Source organism: Bos indicus, chromosome 13, assembly GCF_029378745.1.
Source record: "Bos indicus isolate NIAB-ARS_2022 breed Sahiwal x Tharparkar chromosome 13, NIAB-ARS_B.indTharparkar_mat_pri_1.0, whole genome shotgun sequence".
NCBI lineage: Eukaryota > Metazoa > Chordata > Mammalia > Artiodactyla > Bovidae > Bos > Bos indicus.
The window spans coordinates 23,739,060-23,761,397 of record NC_091772.1 but is presented as its reverse complement, the minus strand read 5'-3'; the positions used below and the strand labels follow the sequence as shown (position 1 = coordinate 23,761,397).

Here is a 22,338-nt window from a genome sequence, read left to right as displayed (position 1 = left end):
GTAAATTATTGGGTGGGAGGAATCCTATGCTTATCAACCAGAGAGTCACAAAGGAATTTTTTTTAAAGGATGAGTCCAGTAAGTGGAAAGAATCTATTTTCAGACACTGATATGAGAGGAGGGGGGAAAAGAGGCTGTTTTGGTTTTTTATCATTAATGGTGAATTTGTATCCCTTTTTTTTAAGTTGTAAAGTCAGGATCCTTTTGTAGAAGCTGAAGCAATTGCAAAACTTGTTAAGTCTAGGGGATCTGGTATGACATAATTATTGTTTGGTTTCCCTAAGAAATTAATTAAAGTTAAAATAGTATCCAGAATTACATTCGTGTCGAGTCACGCACTGCAGTTCTTTTACCCCTTGGGTCTTTACTGATCTTGAATTCTGTGCGCTTATCTGGCCTGTTCTCATTGTTCAGCCTATCCACTTCATTGTTATTATAGTTGAATTGTGTTTTAAAATATGCACTCATATTTAAGTGGTAGGAAATGTTCAGGAGATAAACTAAGTCCTCTTCAATCTGTGTCTTGAGATTTTGAGGAGGAATAAATAGGTCTTTTAAGATAATTCCCACTCCTGTCATATCCAACTTGCTCCAGTCTGGGATGTCATACCTCCATACCCAGCACCATGCCCTGTGGCTTCATGTTCTGGGTGCCTCTTTTTTCATCTGAATATGGCATAATTTGTGTTAAGTTGTCTCTATCATAATCAGATTAAATATTTCAGTGTCTATACTACATGTGTGAGATTTCCTCATCTGTGTTTTTTTCAGTCCTTTTTGTTTAAGCTTGCCTGAATGAAAACCCAATAGAATTCTGTATTCATCTGGGGACACAGACAGTATTTAGAGTGAAATACATCTAAATTAATGAAGTGCCGTTAATAATGCCTCACAATTTGTAAACATATTCTTGACTCAAAAAAAAGCCTTATGAATTTGTGAAGTTGATGCTTTAAATGTCTCAGTGTGGAAATGCTGTGTGGGGACATGTCTGTATGCCTTTACTTTAGAACCATTACCAGCTGGGTCTCACTTATTTATTTCTTGTCCAGTAGTTGTTTATTATTCTCCTTTTTGCAGCTTATCTGCAACTTGGTTTTCTTGCCAGTATGAATTCAGTGTTACATCTGCAGGAATGACACCCATTGCAATCAGCAGATTTAATCCACAAAACAAATAAGAAAACATACTTCACAGTGTCCAAGGTAACTTGACTGGGATAGAAATTTGAATGTTTTGCTGAAGACAGTGATCAAGATACCTTTTCTGAGTGGGGTCATATGGTTTGTTACAAAAGGAAAAGTCACATGACTCTTACTGTACCATGTGTTAATCATATTTTTTCATAAGGGAAAACTCAGCCATTTGCTTTAATACATAATTGCTTGAGAAATTGATTTTGTATCCTTTAAGGATACTCTTTAGGATTCATTAAGGTTTAATGGAACGTTGAGGAATATTTATTTTCCTTTTTTTTTTAAATTGAAGTATAGTTGATTTACAATATTTCCTTTTTTTTTTTTTTGAAATGATAAGGAATGTCAGAGAAGTGAACTTCTCAGAAATACAGGTCTTTCCAAATTTAGATTGCACTTATTAAAATTACAGCTGAGGTTAATTGTAGGTTGTGGTGCATATTCAATTAAACATGCATTTAATCATTTATTCTAAACATCTATGCAATTACTCCTTAGAGGAAAAACAGGACAAGACTCCTTTAGAAGCTTTTAACACAGTGAAGACTTGAATTGTGGGTGGACAGCTTTGTCACTTGCTCAGAGGCCATCAGAATCTCCAAAGGATCTTAGGGCCCGCCAGCCTCGCTCTCTGATTTGCATATTTGAGGTAGCTCATCTGAGTTGCCTGACTGAAGAGGTTTTAGACAGGACTAGTTTACCTAATCTCACTAAGCCTCAATTTTCTTATCTGGAAAATGGAGACAATACTAACAGCACCTACTCCATTTGGTTGAAGACTGGGTGAGCTACTGTGTCTGCTGCTGCTGCTGCTGCTACTTCTGCTAAGTCGCTTCAGTCGTGTCCGACTGTATGCGACCCCATAGACGGCAGCCCACCAGGCTCCACTGTCCCTGGGATTCTCCAGGCAAGAACACTGGAGTGGGTTGCCATTTACTTCTCCAATGCATAAAAGAGAAAGTGAAAGTGAAGTCGCTCAGTCGTGTCCAACTCTTTGTGACCCCATGGACTGCAGCCTACCAGGCTCCTCTGTCCATGGATTCTCCAGGCAAGAGTACTGGAGTGACTGTGTCTAGAGTGCTGAATGTGATGCTTGTCAGATGTCCACGAAGTGTGAGCAGCAAGGTTAATGCCAAATATTAACAGGAGTCAAGGTCAAGGGGAGCCTAGACCTCACCAGCTCCTCCCATCCTCTCTCCACCCCCTCCATGTCAAAGGTATCTTTCCCCTCTACACACTCCTCCCGACACCACCCCCTCCCCATCGTCCCCACTTCACCCCCTGCAGAGCTATAACACAATCAAGAACATTTGGACACTTTGAACTGATCCTTTCACTCACCCTCCCATCCCCGCTTTGCCCTTGTGTCTATTGAGGTTCACAACAAAGCCGCTTTATTTAATGTCTGATGCTGGGCCCCGGCACTGTCCACGCTGATGCCCGATGGCTAAGCAGAAAGTCTGGGCAGGTCCACACCAGCCTGTTTACTACACTGTGCCTGGCACAGTGTAAACATGAACAAGAGGCCCTTCCCAGGGCACCCAGAGACCCAGCCTACTGCTCCTCTGTGAGGGTATCTGCAATAAACTTTTATGATCATAAGCTTTGTAGGACCATGGACGTGACTGTCATTACAAACAGAAAATGAAAACTATTTTCCTAAGTAATTTGACAACTATTAAGTACTTCACAAGAATAAAGTGATATTACACCTTTGTTGTGAGAGTTTGTTCAATATTTGTTACCCAAAGGAACCGTAAATGTGGCCTTAATAATAGAACTTCAGTTTATTATTTAAGTAACCTAATAAAAGTTAAATAAGTAAACTCCAAAAGTACTTTTATCTCCATAAATTAAAAACCATTTAGATTTCATGATGTGTGCCTCTTCCTATGGGGGTGTGTTATTTTTTCCTCCAAAGTAGTAATGGTTAAACCAAATATTTTTTATTTCTTTTATAAATATTATATAGCATATATAAATGAAACTATGTGTTTGTGTTTCCAGTATCTATGGAATAGCTATAAAGCAGAAAGAAAAGTATAACTGCTTTGTTAAAATACTGATGCAACCTAATGATGATAAACCATTATCTGCCAGTTTCCAGATAGGCTATATAGAATGGTTAGACCAGGTAGAATGCCAAACTGAAGATTCTGAAACCCAAGAATATTGTTCTAAAGTCAAGATCACAGTCCCTCACTCTACGTGGAATACAGAAGAAATAGAATCAACCCAACCTTATTCAAGTTGATACAGCTCATTGTCAACCTGCATCAGCTCATTCATGTGAATCAGAGACAAGAATATATTTTAGTTTGTGTGATGTCACAGCAACAGGTTACAGGAGAGAATTATCCAGGCCTTTCAATGATCAGGCAGTGCTGTCATGAATATGTCTGGTAAAACTGATGAATGACTGGTGAGTCCTGTACATAAAAAAATAAAGTGTGCTTGTAGAAAAAAGAGGGGGCTCAAGGATACACTATCGAAAAGTATCATTTACTAATTAAGAGCTTCCTTTAAGCGGTTGGTCCTGTGGTTTGTGAAGTGTTTGTTTACACGTCATTAAATCTAGCTACTCACCTGACCGAGGGGTGAGGGGAGAGGATTTATGGGGAAGGAGAAACTTGAAAGAAATGTGAAGGCATCGTGAAGGAAAGGCAGTCTGGACAAGATGCCCGTGGAGTAGCTGGTAACTGTCTAATATTATACAAGTCAGTGTCAAATCCTCCTTGATGATGAAGGCCAGGCTGTACCAGGATATGCTGTCATTTGCACAGTGAGGCTTAGACTGGAGGACTAAGGGTATCTCTTAATTTCATCATCTCATTATTTTTTTCATATTTATTGATTTGGCTGCACCAAGTCTTAGTTGGAGCACATGGGATCTAGTTCCCTGACCAGGGAGGGAACCTGGGCCCCCTGCATTGGGAACTCAGAGTCTTAGCCACTAGACCATCAGTTCAGTTCAGTTCAGTCGCTCAGTCCTGTCCGACTCTTTGCGACTCCGTGAATTGCAGCACGCCAGGACTCCCTGTCCATCACCAATTCCTGAAGTTCACTCAGACTCACGTCCATCGAGTCGGTGATGCCATCCAGCCATCTCATCCTCTGTCGTCCCCTTCTCCTCCTGCCCCCAATCCCTCCCAGCATCAGAGTCTTTTCCAATGAGTCAACTCTTCGCATGAGGTGGCCAAAGTACTGGAGTTTCAGCTTTAGCATCATTCCTTCCAAAGAACACCCAGGACTGATCTCCTTTAGGATGGACTGGTTGGATCTCCTTGCAGTCCAAGGGACTCTCAAGAGTCTCTCCAACACCACAGTTCAAAAGCATCAATTCTTCAGTGCTCAGCTTTTTTCACAGTCCAACTCTCACATCCATACATGACTACTGGAAAAACCATAGCCTTGACTAGATGGACCTTTGTTGGCAAAGTAATGTCTCTGCTTTTCAATATGCTATCTAGATTGGTCGTAACTTTTCTTCCAAGGAGTAAGCGTCTTTTAATTTCATGGCTGCAATCACCATCTGCAGTGATTTTGGAGCCCCCCAAAATAAAGTCTGACACTGTTTCCACTGTTTCCCCATCTATTTCCCATGAAGTGATGGGACCAGATGCCGTGATCTTAGTTTTCTGAATGTTGAGCTTTAAGCCAACTTTTTCACTCTCCTCTTTCACTTTCATCAAGAGGCTCTTTAGTTCTTCTTCACTTTCTGCCAAAAGGGTGGTGTCATCTACATATCTGAGGTTATTAATATTTCTCCCAGCAATCTTGATTCCAGCTTGTGCTTCTTCCACCCCAGCATTTCTCATGATGTACTACTCTGCATATAAGTTAAATAAGCAGGGTGACAATATTCAGCCTTGATGTACTCCTTTTCCTATCTGGAACCAGTCTGTTGTTCCGTGTCCAGTTCTAACTGTTGCTTCCTGACCTGCGTATAGGTTTCTCAAGAGGCAGGTCAGGTGGTCTGGTATTCCCATCTCTTTCAGAATTGACCACCAGGAAGTCCCAAATTTCATCATCTTATGATTCTCCATAAACCAAGCTATAAGCACAGTCGGCTTTGATTTCTCGTCTCTTTTTTCCTCTAATAATGAGGGCCAAGCGTTCCCTCCTTCGTGGGGGGAACTCCTGGTTTGTGAAGATGGAATTTGTCTAAGTGTATTGAAATGAAACACTAGTAATGCCTCTCCATCCTTCAAGAGCCACGCTGGCTTCACGGCCTCCCAGAAGCCCTTGAGCACACCTGCCCCAGCCCGCTGCCCTGAGTTCCCGGGACAATTAGTGTCTGGACTCCAGCTTTCCCCTCTCTGCTGCTTCGTCCTTCACTCTGTGTGCTCGTGGCTCCATCAGCTGCAGCAGGAGGCTCTCTGTGGTCAGGGAGGAGGGTTTTGTACTGACTTTCCATTTCCAAGTGATTATCCTAGAATTAACTCCACTGCTCATTCCAGCTAGCAAAAACCTCAAACCCGAAGAAGCCCAGTCCTCCCTAATCAGCACCAGCTCCCTGCAGCCCAGCTCTGGGGAATGTCACTCCTCGGGTTCCCCTGGCGCCCTGTGCATTGACTATCACTGTGCCCCAAAGCCCAGCCGCGTTTCTCCCTTCAGACTTGTTCTCCCACATTCTGCAATCACTTTTTCCAGTTCTCTGTGTTTCCTCTAAGCTGCCACATGCCTCCACCCTCAGCCGCCACATGCCTCCACCCTCAGCAGAGCCTCAGGGCTCCTCCTCGGAGAAAAAAGGAACCCCTCTCCGCTCTGGTCAGCTTCTGCCACTTCTTCACGGCCCCCTTTCCCTCTTCTCCTTTTTTTTAGCAAAACAATGGGATGGCCTTCTTTATTGTAAAACACTGTTGGCCACAGATCAGTACAAAGTTAGTGAATGTAGGAAAAGCGGGAGAGGGATTGAGGAAAGGAATTGAGAGTCACTGGTTTGTTTTATAAAAGGGGTGGGCAACATTTAATTTTTTTTATGGTGGTGGGGGAAAAGTAAAATGAATGTGGAAGTGCTATCAAAAATCTGTGATTCCAATAGCAGAATTAGTTAGTTACTGTTTTGACATTGTTGCTTAGATACACTTTGCATGTACCTGTTGGCTGTTTGGAGGGGCTGCCTCCCCAAAGCCCATTTCCTTCAGGCAGGCTCGGAGCCCAGTGCCCCCAGCCTCCCCAGGAAGGAACATGCCTTCTTTTGACTCAGCCCCTCTCTCCATCCTCACCATCTCTCTCCTTCCAGGCCTCTGAGAAACTAGCCCTGTCCAGGGCGGCCTTCTCCCACCTCCGCTCCTCAGTGTCCCGGGCCTGGTTTCCGTTGCTGTCCTCCACCAATCCCCCTGCCCAAGGCCCCCCCCCGACACCTCCAGCTGCCATACTCCAATCCTCGTCCTACTCCACTTCATCCCTTCATCCTCAGGGCCTTGCACCCTCGACTCCGCCTGCCCCCTCCTGCTCCCGGCTGGCGCCTCCTTCACCTCCACCCCCGCCCTGGTCCTGCCTCTGTCCTGCTTGCTCATGGTCTGATGACCTCCTTCCTCCCAACACCTATCACTGTTGGAACTTGACAGTGGGCACTTCTTCCATTAATATGTGGGCCTCTCTGGACACAGTGTGAGAATGAACAAGGGTCTCTGCATGGCAGCCAGCAGATTGGATGCTCACATAAAAAGGATGGATGTGGAATACATATCAGTGAGGGAAATTCACAGATCACACATTCCTTTGGGGCTGGAAGGTTGTCATGCTTTTACCACAAAACATTTTTCTGAGCAGGAACCAGATAGAGCAAAAAGGATCCCCAAAGTCTCTCTTCCTGCTGCCTTTCCAAAGAGATACTGTTACCAACACATATGTCAGCAGCACGACGGAGGGAGGAATGGATTTCTATGTTCCCACTTCCAGACTGGATTTTGCTTTCTCAGAAATTGTTAGAAGCAGAGATGTGATAGGAATCATTATGTTCTCTCCAACTTCTATTTAATTTGGTGAAAGCAATATGAAGTTGGTTGCTCCTTCACTTTTCCTTGTAACCCTATAAATTTCCTTTGCTTTTATTTATTCTCTTCTATTTCTCTTCTATATTGAGAAATGGATTTAATTGCTATCCAGCTTTATTCTAACTGTGCTTGTCACAAGACTTGGTTTTCAGTTCTGATTCTTTTTTTTCCCTCTGAACTTTGACAGTCCAGTGCTAGCATCAAGATGTATAGATATTAATTTTTCACAAATATACTCTGTGAAATATTTAATATATTTAATATTATTAAATATTAAATATTTAATAATATTATTTAATATTATAAGATACTTGAGTAAACTGAATGGGAGAGATTATATGATTTTAAGTTAGTCTAGTGTCTTGATTAAGTGGAAGTTTCATAAGTTTTTATAGGCCATAACACAAAGGAGATTTTAATAGTATAGTCTGGAATGGGCTAAACTGATACCTGATAAAGTTATTGCCATAATTTCATAGCAACAGAATTGTAATTTGGCTTTGCACAAATACAGTTGACACAGCGTTATCCCAAGAAAACGATTTACTTGAAAAAGTTATAGAGATCATCAGTTTATACGGGCTAATGGTTAAGGTTGTTTGGGGTGAATATAAAGGAGTTATAGGTTGTAATGCAGTTACAATGCATTTAGGGGATTATTTTGATTATCTTAGAACATAAATATTCTCTAAGTATATTTTATCATTTGCTGTTTTAAGCATCTGCTGCTGTTTATACCTGTGGTCCCCAAAACACACCAAGGTGCCCAGGGCACTGCAGCAAATTCCCCAGGAGTGCCCTGGGATATTTTAAAATTTCAAGGGAATTTTATGAATTCCCTTGAATGATCTCAGCATCTGCAAGACACCATGCAAACTACTAATTTGAGAGAGTTCACAATTTCAACTTCATACTACTTCTTGTAGTACAATGATAATCTTTGGGAAACTGGAATCTCAATGGTTATGTTAAAAAAAAAACAAACAAAAACAAGTACCACTTGAAAGTCAGCATGGATCCAGAAATGAGGGTGGTGGTATCCAATCCAAAAATTCATGCAGGGCTCAACATAATATAATTCTATCCATGAGATTTCCCAGGCAAGAATACTGGAGTGGGTTGTCTTTTCCTTCTGCAGGGAATCTTCCTGACTCAGAGATCAAATCGATGTCCCTTGCATTGGCAGGCCAGTTCTTTACCACGAGCCACCAGGGAAGACACATTAAGTATTATGTGAATATAATATATATTTTATAACTATTGCTGATAGCTTGCATGCACGTTTTGCCATAGGGGTTTTTTTTAAAAGTATTAAAGTACTTAATTTTTAGAACAAGCAATTTTTCAACATGATTCAAAAATCAAAAAACATAAAAAGAGGACATCCCTGGTGGTACAGTGGATAAGAATCTGCCTGCCAAGGCAGGGGACATGGGTTTGATCCCTGGTCCAGGAAGATTCCACGTGGTGAGGAGCAATGAAACCCGTGAGCCACAACTTCTGAGCCTTTGCACTCTAGAGCCCTCGAGCTATAACTACTGAGCCTACGCGCTGTAACTGCTGAAACCTATGCACCCACAGCCCAAGCCCCGCAACAAGAGGCCACTGCAGTGAGAAACCGGAACCCCACATTGAAGAGTAGCCCCCCACTTGCCAAAACTAGAGAAAGCCCAAGTGCAGCAACGAAGACCCAATTCAACCAAAAATAAATAAAATGAATTTTTTTTTAAAAAAGGCACAAAAAGGAACACAGTGAGAAGTCTCCCCATCTTGGTTGATGGCAGCTCCATCTTCTGACTGTTTAGAGCCTTTTAGACCAAAGTGTCTTTCTGACACTCCCCCATCCAGAACTACAGGAAATCACGTTGTCTCTACTTTCAGTAAATACCCACAATCTGATTCCCCATCTCTAACTACACTGCTGTCATCATGGTCAAAACAGCCTATTACAGGAATTCTCTGGTGGTGCAGTGGTTAAGACTCTGGGCTTCCACTGGTAGGGGCCTGGGTTCCACTCCTGGTCAGAGAACTAAGATCCTGCATGCCACGCCAAAACAACAAAAATGGCAACAACAAAAACCAGGCTGGTACTACACTTCCTTGTAACTGGTCTCCCTATTTCCATGCTTGTGCCCCTGCCCCACCACCATGATCTTTTTAAACCCCGAGTTAACTGATTTCATTGCTTTATCACCCAGAAGCTGCAATGGTTCCCATATCTCTTAGAGTAAAAGCCAGAGTCTTTCTAGTGACATGCAAGGCCCCACAGAAACCACTTCCCCTTACCCGTAACCTCAGCTCTTACTGTCTCTCCCCTCATTAATCTGCTTCAGCCACACTGGCCTCCTCGTCCCAAGCATTCGAGGCATGTCCCCACCCCAGGGCCTTTGCACTGCCATGTCAAATCTCATCTTCTCCAAACCTTGGCCTACTGGAATCCACGCTGTTTTAAATAGTGCAGTGACCCTCCCCGTGTACTGATGAGCATTCCCTAGTTTTTCTGTCCTGTCTTTCTCCTTTTTCTATAGCCTTTTAACCTAGTAGATCACTCGTTTCTAACATGGTAGTTTACCAAGTTTATTGTTTTATCTTCTGACTCTTCCCACTAAAACAGAAGCTACAGACGGCAGGCATCTTAGTCTGTTTTGTTCCACCACGTAACCCAAGCGTCTGGAAGAATAATACTTGGCAATAATAGGTGTGCAACAAGTACCAAGTGAATGATATTCAGTACGTTGTGTAAACCCCTAACTTTCTTCATTTGTGTCTGTCTGAACTATATCAATAAAAGCGTATGTAAATGTGCCTCTTTAATAACGGATTGCCCATTTTCCCTGAGGTTCTAACAATTTTTGCTCTATACTCTCAGATTAATTAGGTCCTTATACCATAGGAATCTTGTCTTCCTGGCTAGTTGAACCTTTTATCACTGTGTCCAGACCTTCTTTGTCCTCAGTAATGGTTTTGTCTTAGAGTTATTCATTTATTTGATATTAATAAAACTAGGCTAGCTTTCAAGCAATTTTTAGTACTATGTAATATATTTTTTCTATTCCTTAAGTTTTGATGTATTTGACAACTTATGTTTTAAGTTGTCTCATGCACATCACTTATAGTTTTTAATTCATTTTGACAACCTTTAGTTTTAACTGCTAGTTTATTTATGCCTGTTGTGATTATGTATATATCCAGATTTATTTCTACCAGTAACTTTCTATTTGTCCCACTTTTGCTGTGCAAAAATTTTTTTTCTTCCTGCTTGTGTTTCTTTTTTTTTAATTGAGTTTTTTCTTACTCTGTTTTTCTGTTTGGAAGTTATATACTGTGTTTCCTATTCTTTTAATGTTTGAGCTTAAACTTATTGCATAATACCTAACGTCTACAGTTAATATCTTACCTCTCCTCCTGAATAAAACATGAGCACTATAACCACTATTCTTTATTTATTTTTAAATTTTTGACTGTGCCACACAGCATGTGGGATCTTAGTTCCCTGTCCAGGGATCGAACCCATGCTCCCAGAATTGGAAGCTCGGAGTCTTAACCACTGGACCACCAGGGAAGTCCCTTCTTCACACACTTTATACATAGTCTTAATTTTCTATTCTGTATTGATTGTTCTACTAGCTGAAGTCTTGAACATAATATCAAGTTTTCTGTTAACTCTCATTTCTTTGTGCCCCCAAATTTGATTGAACTTCATCTGTGGGAATCCTGAAGGACTGTGTTAGGAGTGCTTTCTTCCAGGCACCATTTGCATTTATTTCCTCTGGGCATCGAGACCACTTTTGCTTCCTTCAAGAGTTCTAGTTTAGTGCTGCAGTCTTGGGTTGAGCTCCCCAGCTATCCTTTGACCCAAACTGTGAAATTGGCATTTATCTTCACAGAAGCCCCTCCTTTCAGGCTTACTTAATGGTCTCCACATGCCCTATGGATTAAACTCACTTTAGGGGAAGGAGCGGGCCTTAACGATTTCCTGTACTTTCTATGAACCCAGCAATGGGTTAACAACTGTGATGTATCGAGAAACTCATTTTGCTTTTTGTTTTTGTAACTAAGAACCCCTGCCATGCATCTTCCATTTACTTTGCAAAGATATTACTTTGCTGACAAAGATCCATAGAGTCAAAGCTATGGTTTTTCCAGTAGACATGTACAGATGTGAGAGTTGGACCATAAAGAAGACCAAGCAACGAAGAATTGATACTTTTGAACTGTGGTGCTGGAGAAGACTCTTAAGAGTCCCTTGGACTGCAAGGAGATCAAACCAGTCAATCCTAAAGAACATCAACTCTGAATATTCATTGGAAGGACTGATGCTGAAGCTCCAATACTTTGGCCACCTGATGCGAAGTTGACTCATTGGAAAAGAACTTGATGCTGGGAAAGATCGAAGGCAATGAGAAGAGGGTGGCAGAGAATGAGATAGTTAGATAGCATCACCGACTCAATGGACATGAATCTGAGCAAACTCCAAGAGATAGTGAAGGACAAGGAAGCCTGCAGTCCATGGGGTTGCAAACTTAACGACTGAACATAAACCTTTAAGATGATTTTTATTACTAGTAACCAGGGAATTATCACTTGGGAGCTAAATACAGAAATAATTAACCAAGAGAAGGTTCAGCTTTTTCAATCAAAAAGTGTCAAAAGCTGTCCCAGCCATTCATGGGAATGTAAACCGAGATGGATTAACCTCTTGTTCTCTGTAATCACATAAAGATGTGCCTTTGTCTTGACCCCTGTCCAACCCACTTCCCTGTCATCTAACCCCATGGCCATGCGTTTCTTTTCTTTTCTTCCTGAAGGTTCCTCTTCTGGTAAATTCATGTCCCACCCTAATATTTATTTTAAAATTAGGTCCCATAAGAAAGGTAAAGACCGTATAGATAACAGTGTGCCTTTTGAGTACCTCTGAAGTATAAAGAAATAGTCATATCCACTAATTCAACAAATTCTTTCTTTATGTGGCTATGCCGGGTCTTAGTTGCAACAGGGTCTTCGATGTTCATTGCAGCAGGTGGGTTCTAGTTCCCTGACCAGGGGTCAACCCAGGTCCCCTGCATTGGGAACAGGAAGTCTTAGCCACTGGACAACCAACAAAGGAAGTCCCCCCACAAATATTTATATCAGAAATTAAAAGGCTCTCTTTCTCAGATAGTATTTACAGAGGGACGTTGCCCTGGACATGTGATCAAAGGAGCTGTGGGTTGAGGCTCTGGAGAGGACGTGGGAAGATGGATAGAGAGGAGCTGGGATAGCTGGCTGTGAGGGTTCACCCTCCAGAACCCCTCTCTTGCCCCTGCCATCCTGGAGGCCGGTGCCAGGCAGGGATGAGCAGGGGAAGTCGGAGCTGGGTGTGAGGTGGGAGACCGTGGTGGTGGTGGTGGTGGTGGCGGCGGCGGCTGCCGAGGAGAGGGTGAGGGAAGCAGCTGCACGATGGGAACAGGGAGGAAAGTGGTCTGGGAAGTGCGAGCATCCACCAGGTTTCCTTGGAAAATGAAGTGTTCAAGATAAGTGCCTCCCACCTAGATGCTAACAACCTGTGCCATTTATTCTGTTTTCCTAGATCAATGAACTGAGCCATGTTCAAATCCCTGTTATGTTGATGCCAGATGACTTCAAAGCCTATTCAAAGATAAAGGTGGACAATCACCTTTTTAACAAGTAAGTACAAGCACGACCTTTTGTAGAACTAACGTGGCTGCCAGGAGTATGGTTTTTGTGAATTTCTATAATCACATTATTTTTCAATGGGTGGGAGTAAAGTTTTGCTGATGAAGTTAATCCTGTGATAAACATAGCCATCTGTCATTTTCAGAGAAGCAACAGCAGGCCCTCTTGGGTAATATCTTTTTGCCATATGGCATATTGTTCTCTATGAATATCTTATATGTTAAAAGTGATATTCTCATTACAATTTAAATGTTTGAAGCTGTAAATTGCTTGGAATTTTTTTTTTAGCAGCTATAGACCTCAGCTATAGACCTTACACAAAAGTCTGCTGATGATTCCTTCATGAACAGAAATGACTGCTTCCTAGAACAATAAGGAATTAAGTTGCATTTTTATAAAATGTAATTGGAAGCCATGTTGGGCATTGAGACTATTTCTCCCTCTTTTGAATGTCGTTTTAGACATCATTAGGGAGCACCTTCTGTGGCACTACACTGTGAGCTGGACATACAGGGATGGATAAGAAATATCCTGCCCTGAGACTTCCCTGGTGGCCCATGGATGGGACTTTGCCTTCCAATGCAAGGGACACAGGTTTAATCCCTGGTCAGGGAGCTGACAGTCCTACATGCCTCAAGGCCAAAAAATCAAAACCTAAAAAAAGAAGCAATATTGTAACAAAATTCGGTAATTTTTTTTAAAAGACTTTAAAAATGGTCCACATCAAAAAAAAAAAATCTTAAAAAAAAATTATTTTTTTTAAAAGAATACTCTGCCCTCAGGGTGTTCAGTCAGGCAAGTGATTAAAAATGGACACATGTACAAATTACCATCATTTCCTATCGTATGTACAGAGTACCATGATAAAGGGGTGTGTGTATGTGTGCATGTGTGAACAAAAAGGAGGAAGCAATTCTGAATAAGTGGGATGAACCCCAGAGAAATCTCTCTCACGTGAGGATCAACTGTGAAATTTCTTAATAGGGCCATTGTTCTAACGTGAAGCTGCTGTGTTAATTATTCTCATAATACTCTTTAAAGGTTGACCTTTTGAGGGGGATCTTTCCATGTGAATTTAGAATTCGATATTTACATAAAAGATAAAACAGGTCTAGCCAGGAGTGAGAGAAGGTCTTGTTTTGTAAGCTTTAGTCAGAAGGTAACCTATTAGAGGGCTTCCCTTGTGGCTCAGCTGATAAAGAATCTGCTTGCAACGCGGGAGACGTGGGTTCAATCCCTGGGTTGGGAAGATCCCCTGGCGAAGGGAAAGGCCACCCACTTCAGTATTCTGGCCTGGAGAATTCCATGGACTGTATAGTGCATGGGGTCACAAAGAGCCAGATGAGACTGAGGGACTTTCATTTCACTTCAACCTGTTAGGAGTGGGGAGCATGGTTTGTACTCTGTCTGCTGCCCTTCCCTCCCTCTGCAAGCCTTTTGCTTCTCTTTTATTGTCCCCCCTGAATGTCTGTCCCTTCTGCCCCCGGATCTTACTGTGGGTTGCAGCAGCTATAGACCTCAGTTCTCTAACACAATCGCGTTCAAGCAAGTTCTCTTCTCGCTCGAAGCCCATCTGTGCCTGCTGTGGGTGGGGCGCTCCAAGCACATCGTTGGCTGCAGGTGAGCAGGATGGTGGCAGATTCACTGTTTGTACATCTGAACTTTATTCCATGATCTGATTGTTTCAGAGAAAACATGCCGAGCCACTTCAAGTTTAAGGAATACTGCCCCATGGTTTTCCGTAACCTGCGGGAGAGGTTTGGAATCGATGATCAGGATTTCCAGGTGAGTTGCTTTCATAACATTTATCTCAAATGGGTTTCACTCATGCCTTTTGCTCCGTAAAATAGAATTCACGTTTTTTTCATGTCAAGTAATAGTAACTTTCATTTTCTAGAAGAATTTTTAAGTGTGCTTTCTGAAATAAAAGGTTCTTTCAGTTAGGGCCCGTTATCAGTATGATCTCATTGTAATTTCATTGCATTTTTTCCCCGAGGCCCCCGTAGGGCCCTGCGGTGCAGAATGGCTTAGTGACAGCCGCGCCGCTGTCGCCAGCCAGAGCCCACCGGCCTGCGGGACACTTCTGTGTTTGCGCCCTCCTGCTCTTGCGCCCCACCACGTGAAGATGTGCCCTGCTGCCTTCCTCCCCATGTTTGCCCGGGAGTCAATTTTGACTTCTAAAATTGAGTCATGGGCTGTTGGACCTGCTGATGCATGGCCATTTCTCCTGAAATGCACCTGGCGTCAGTTACCTGATTTTCAGAGAGCCGGCCAGATTCGTGAAGGCCAAGGATTTTTTTTAAGAGCAGAAGTCTAAGTCAGGAGATACCAGGGCTGCTTCCTGGTCTTTTGTGACAGTCTAGTCATTTTATTGTGTGAATACTGACTTGTTTAATTAATTAATTAATTTCTACTTTTTGGCCACAACACGTGGCTTGTGGGATCCTAGTTCCTTGACCAGGGATGGAACCCCACCCTTGGCAGTCAAAGTGTGCGGTTCTAAGGACCGGACTGCTGAGAATTCCTGTACCGATTTATTTTAAATCTAGTAAACACTTTCTCTCATTTGTCCCAAACCAGAAATTCTAACTTATCCTCCATCACGTTTCATATTCCCTGGGTGACCTTGCAAGGTGAATATTGCAACAGCTTATCCCGTACTTTCTCTTAAAGAGTAAGTCCTCAAGGCAAATCAAGCTTAGTTAACAGACTTTGCTATACATCTGTGGCCTCCCCGTCCTGTCCCACTGTTGAAAGTTTTCAAGAATTTCTCATAGGCTCATTCACGCCTGAGAAGCCTTCAAACCACCATGTTTTGAAAAAGGATCCCTAGGCTGGGAAAGTCCCCTGGACAACCTACTCCAGTATTCTTGCCTGGAAAGTCCCATGGACAGAGGAGCCTGGCGGGCTAGAGTCCATAGAGTTGCACGGATTTGGACACAACTGAAGCGACTTAGCACACACACACACATGATGCTGGCCAGGCTGCGGGTGACATTCCCTCCTCTGTGGACCAGGCCCAGGTTCTGAGCAGAGACTCCAGTGTGCCCCAGAGAGGGTGGAAGGGAAGCCTGCAGGGAGGATGTGGTCACGAGATTTGCTTTTAAAAACTGAGGTGGAGCCAGCATTCATGTGTGGGCTTCATGTGTAAGAGAGAAAGAACGTCAGTCACACTTGGACTTAACGTTTACTGCTGCAAAAGCAAGTCACCTTTAAAGGATAAATTTTGGAATGGTAATATATTAGAAGATATATATAGAGAGAATATATTTCATATAAAATAAAAAGGAATAATTCTCTATTATGTAAGAACTGTTAACTACATTTCAAGAGGCCATGTGAAAATAAACTATGTACCTTAAAAAGAATAACAACTGATAACTGACTTCCTAAGAAAATCTACTCTCTCTGACACTGCATTCAAGTGTGTTTCTTCCTTTGTTCACCTTCCCCTCTTTAAAAAAATTTTTTTTTTCAAATAGCTACACTGGCGTTTCACGGAAACTGACTTTCAGGGCCAACGCAACAGGATCTTGTTAGATTCCTCAACTTATTACCACAATGAAGTCATATTTCTTCCGAGAACCAGCCCTGTTAAATGAGATCTAAAAGGGACCCATTAGATCCTTAGTTGCTGAAATATTAGGACACCAGACTGGTTTCCCTCTCTCTTCTCCCTAAAAACAAAACCATGTAAGTTGACATTTAAGTAAGGGCAAATAGCTGAGTACAAACTTTGAAGGCAAATTAGGCAACTGGAGGGTGATTCACATGTAACTAATTGGCAAGTCTGTTAAGCTCTTAGCCTGAGAGATCAGTATAAGGGAAAACCAGTGTGAGTGTAATCAATCATTTGAACACCACTCCTTCCCTCAGCCATGTTTGGTGCTTTTGGCATTTAGATTGCTGCTTTCTCTTTGGCAACTGTATTTTTTTTTTTAAGTGGGTGTTTAAAGTAATTTCCGTAAACCAGACATATGCAGTTCCTCCGCACCCACGGATTCCACCTACTGCGGGTTGAATTGCGGTTGGTGGAATCTGCGGTTACGGAATCAGCAGGTAAGGAGGGCGGAGAGTTCAGGCCTCCCTCCCCGTTTCTGTGTTCCTTTCTCAATGTCTATACCTCTTAAAATACATTCAGCCGGGGCAGGGCCCCTATCTGAAGACAAGATCTTATATGTGAGGCTCAACCCACTTTATTGCCTACTCGGTTTGGAAAAAGGGAGGAACTTGTGCCAACTCTGGCTCTGGGTTGGTGCCTCCGGGCGCCTGCATACACCTAGCCGGGCACGCAGAGGTGCTGCGTGCACGTGTGTGTGGGGGCGGGGCGGTGGCACCGCGTGCACGTGGGTGGGGGTGGGAGCGGCGGCACTGAGTGGGGCCCAGACCGGAGGGGAGGTCGTGTCAGCTCCTCTGTTGTGGAGTCACTTCTCCTGGGACACTTCATTCGTTGTGGCCAGAACGGGTAACAGTTATCAATTGTCACCTAGTATCAAGTTGAACCCTCTTTTCCCAATCTGATTTGGAAAGTGGGATCAATGATCCGAAGTCTCCTCGTCTTTTGGAGACTCTGGATTGCTCGAGGGGCCCAGGCCCCTCCATGTTTCCGTTGCCTTGCTGTGTTTATTTTCCTGAAGTGCTTACTTTCTGGACAAAGGACTTTTAAATCTATGTGTAGTAAGGGAGCCCACCATCCAGTTCACATTCAAAGCTTCATATTAAATCAAAGGCGTAAATGTTCACCACCTGCTTTGCGTTTGTAAATGCCGTTTTGCTGCACCTGGAAACAGGTCAGTGTCCATCCATCTGACCAAAGTAGAACATAGTGATTAAACAACTGACCTCCTCAGCCAGCTTCTAAAACTGAGACGCTTCCCTGCTGTCTCCATAAACATTTGTTGTCTTTCCTTTGGTTTTGATTCCTTGAATGTCTTTTAAAAAATAGAACTCCTTCCTGCTGTTAAAGTCAAGCAACTGTTTCAGTTGTTATTAACTTATTATTAACAAGCGTATCACTTAACATACATATGTAAACCTGTGTGTGTGTGTGCATGTATGTATGCCCAGTGCTTCCAGATTCAGAACTTTCTCCAACTTGTCAGTGCTTGTTAAAATTACTTTGGTTTGTGATATGCTCAGAGTTGACATGTATTCTTCCGATCATTGTTGGGACAATGTCTTTCCATGATCATTCTTTTAAGATGTCTTTCAAGATGAATGCTCCCCCGGAAGCCTCCACCGTTACTGTTGCTATAGTTTTTGTCTCTTTGATCTCTGCCACTCTAGTCCCCATAGGTGGGTGTTTTCATGCACAATTATCAACTCAGTGTGTTTATTTGCACCTACTGTGTGTCGGGCTCTGTGATAGACATAGGGAATGCAGAGGAAGAGAAAGGATGAACAAATTCCTTTTGAAAAAACATTACATGACAGATTCTATAATGGATGCTGATGAGATTTACAGAAACCCAGATGTCTTGATTGTTAATGTTCTTCAAGAAAGAAGAACAGCATCCCTCTTTGCAGTCTCTGAGTACCGGAGCGTGTTAATGACAGGCCCGGCAAGTCAGCTGGAGACTTCAGTTAAAATTTCTGAGCTGCAGAAGAGGATTGCCCAGTGGAAATCAAAAAGTTAGGCAGGGTTGCAATGGTGCTGCTGCTGCTAAGTCGCTTCAGTCGTGTCCGACTCTGTGCGACCCCATAGACGGCAGCCCACCAGGCTCCCCCGTCCCTGGGATTCTCCAGGCAACAACACTGGAGTGGGTTGCCATTTCCTTCTCCAATGCATGATAGTGAAAAGTGAAAGTGAAGTCATTCAGTTGTGTCCGACTCTTCGCGACCCCATGGACTGCAGCCTGCCAGGCTCCTCCATCCATGGGATTTCCCAGGCAAGAGTACTGGGTGCCATTGCCTTCTCCGAGCAATGGTGCAATTAATGTTAAATACACCACATAATAGAAACCAGCCCTCTGGCTCTTTGTGAAGGATAATACCAGGCTTGCTTTTCCCCTGCTGAGTCTCCTGAATTAGAATCTCTTTTTATTCGCATTTGATGCATTTTCCTCTTTGTATTGGTAACAGAGGATTCTAATTTTAAAATAATTTTAAAAGCTAACGTTTTATTAAACTTTTGATGTTCTTGTTTCCAGTTCAAAAATTCTCAAGTATCAGAGACCTTTAGTATGTACTAAACTTGGGGAAAAAAATTCTACCATTATCTCTAAAGTCTATCATGGTGTTTGTAGTTTTCCCAAATATAACTGAAACTGTCTGAAGGCGGAAGCTGAGTGTAGCTTGTTTACCAGGGTTGCAGGTACAGGGGTGAGCACCAGCCTGGCTCTGGACAGTTAAGAAACATTTGAGGAAGAAAGGGAGGAAGGGCTGAGGGGACATTGCTGGGAGAAATGAGCCTCTGAACCAGACTGCGGAGGCCAGAGCCAGATGGTGGTGGGCTAGCGGAGAGAAAGGAGGGAACTCAAAGTGGGAACTGGGGAAAAGACCTCCACTGGATTCTCCAGCCCAAGAGCAGCCCTGAGGGTTTTTCTTTTTTAAGATTGACTTATTTTGTTTGGTCCGTGGTGGGTCTTCGTCGCTGCACCCAGGCGTTTCTCTAGTTGCGGTGAGTGGGGGCTGCTCTCTAGTTGCGGTGCGAGGGCTCCTCATTGTGGTGGCTTCTCTTGTTTCGGAGCTGGGGCTCGGTAGTTGCATTGCATGAGAGCTTAGTTGCTCTGTGGCATGAGGGATCTTAGTTCCCCAGTCAGGCACCAAACCCATGTCCCTTTCATTGCCAGGCAGATTCTTAACCACTGGACCACCAGGGAAGCCCCAGCCCTGTGGATTTTGCACAGGGGAGTAATGTGATGACATCTTGATTTTCTAAAAGCAAATCGAGGCGGTTATGTGTAGAATGCATCAAAGGGAGGTAGAGAAATTAGGAAGCTACGAAATACCCCAACGAGTGAAGAGGCCTGAACCAGGGCACTTGGCACAGACAGGGTTGAGCTGAGAGCAGCTTCCCAGGATGGGGAGAAGGGAAAGCCCAGGATCAAAGGACAGGAGCCAACGTGTCGGACCCTGAGAAAGCAGGAGCGTGGGGGTGCCACTCACCAGGGGAGGGAAGTGTGGGCATGGGGGAGGGGAGAGAGGAAGTTGAGTTTTTTGCCTGTGAATGTGGAGGTGACCTGGAGGTGCCTGGGTGAGGCTAGTCAGCATGTAGTTGGGCGCCCCGGGATTGGGGTCAAGTGCAGAGGCCCAGATCCGGGGCTGATAGACACAGTGGTTCTCGTACTGTCTCCACTCCAAGTTTGCTGACTCGAGTCAGGTAAGCTCTTTGATTCCTGTGTAACTGTCTGTCATCTCTTGGGTTTGCCCTGCCCGCTCTTTCACAGTTTCTCCTCGCATGCATTGGCCTCTCAGCTTAGTTACCATGAACTTCACAACGAACATCGGACAGAAATTCTGCCTGGGCTGAAAATCAAAGGGCGCCCATCAGCCCTCAGTTTAGACAGGTCTCTGAATAGACTTTTGGGAAAACTCCCTCCCAGCCCGCCAGCATTCTCAGGTGTTTTTCATGTGATTTTTCTGTTGCTGCTTAAGTGTTGAACCAATTCCTGCCCCATCGCAAATTGCCCTACCTGGCAACTCAGGCTGGCTGTGAGCCCTCGTTTTCCGTTCCTGAATTCATGTTGGGTGAAGTCTTTCGATTTTCAGCCAGGCGCTGACAGTCACTTCAGCCCAGGGAGCTCCTGTCCAGGTCGGACACTGCCTCGGACACAGGCCTCTTGTATTTCAGTCTCAGGCAAGTACCAACCCGAGCTTTTTAAAGGCAACCTTACGGCATGCAGACATTCCTGTAACTCTTTGTCTTTCTCTGCCGGTCATTACCATTCGTTTCTGTGTCCTTCTTTTCTGCTTAGTTGTTTCATTATTAATAAGTGTTCAATTGCACTGCGTTTCACCCGCCTCTGCAATGAAAGCCATTCCACGCCTGGGATCACTGCTCAGACTTTCTTTGAAATTCCCCAGGAGGGTAACCCAAGGATTTAAACCCAGTGGGCTTTTAATCCTTGATGATGATGTTCTTGTTTGAGTGTTGGCCTTGCCCTCCCTGATGGGGTCAGAGGACCATCTGCTTACTCAGACCATCAAATGCAAAGCCAGAAGGCAGTCCGATCTGGGCTCTGGCTCCTGGCCCCTGGCCCGTGTGATTTGAGGCATGTAATTATAATTCTGAGTTGTCAATGAGGCAGCGACCGCCTTCCAGGTGGCAGGTCCATGAAACAGGTAGCCCGGCTCGGGAGAAAGAACGTTTTCCTGGAAGCTGGGAAGCTGGTTTGCATCTTGGCTCTTCAGATGGATTAAGTCTTGCTGTGACTTAATCCATCCACTCGGCCCTGGAGCTCTCAATTTTCTCATCTGTGAAATGAGGGGGAAGAACGCCATGCTCTCTGAGGCCAGTAGGTGACTGTCACTCGGGGTCTCGTGCACGGTATTGCTGTGTCCCCTCTGTAAGGTGCTGCCTTTACACGTTTGAGCGTGGCAAAATTGATTTTGTAAGTGGCTTTCCCATTGACTAAACAGAAAAACTTTTACACATGCTTTTTAGCAGAAATTACAAGCTCATGTCAAAATGGGGAAGAAAAAAAAAACCAAATGTCTATAAGACTGTTCAAGAGAATTAAATGTTCAAAATGCTTGGGTATTTAAAAATTGGATAGGGGACCATAATGGTTGGTAAATCACGACATTTTTATGAGATGTCTAGAAAGATTGGTGGTAAAGATGAGCTAATTAAATTGACATTTCCTCCATCCCCCCTGGGGGCCCCAGCGATCCTGGGCCTCCTACTGTGGAAATAAACATCCTCAATGCAGACTTTTAGAGGCTTGGGGAGGAAGGCAAGCACCATTAATCCCTTTCTTTAGGGAAAGGAGAATGAATTTCCAATTATAAATGTAAGCAGTCCGTTCAAGAGTGAGTTTTCATCTCTCATCTTCCTTTATTTCCTGATGAGTCTGCCATGGCACTAGAGCTTCAAATGCAGCTCTTGAGATTTGAGATGGAGTTTTGCAGTGCTACCAGCCAGGGTTCTCGGACTCCTTAATCTATGGAAATTGGAGGCCAAATGCAGGCAAGATGTTATTGGGACTCCTGTTGCCGCATGAGAAAGTGAAACAAGCAACAGGTGCCTTTGCTTGCTCCCTGAGAGCACAGTGAGCTGGGCCTTGAAATGGGGGGAGGGCACAGGCAGGACCAGGTCCAGGGTTCGGGCTGGAGGGTTGACTGGTGGTTTGCCCACACCTTGGTGGTGCTTTGTGCAGGGCACATGGGTAGTACCCTGGTTTTGCTCCAGACACCTCAGAAGTGGCAGTTGGGTTTTTGGCCCTTTTGTATCTTGTTCGTAAATTGTCAGAACTCCTCACAGTTATTTTTTAGTCCCTTATAGTTTCTTTGTATCTGTTGCT

The 22,338-nt window shown here is 43.7% G+C and overlaps 1 protein-coding gene across 1 annotated transcript in view; it reads left to right on the top strand.

Moving 5' to 3' along the window:
- Positions 1-22,338, top strand: part of PIP4K2A (phosphatidylinositol-5-phosphate 4-kinase type 2 alpha) — a 186,638-nt gene that overhangs the window by 98,089 nt on the left and 66,211 nt on the right. The window contains exons 2-3 of the mRNA XM_019973034.2: positions 12,768-12,865; positions 14,563-14,659. Of these exons, the coding sequence (XP_019828593.1) occupies positions 12,768-12,865; positions 14,563-14,659 (195 nt within the window). The remainder of the gene's footprint in view (positions 1-12,767; positions 12,866-14,562; positions 14,660-22,338) is intronic.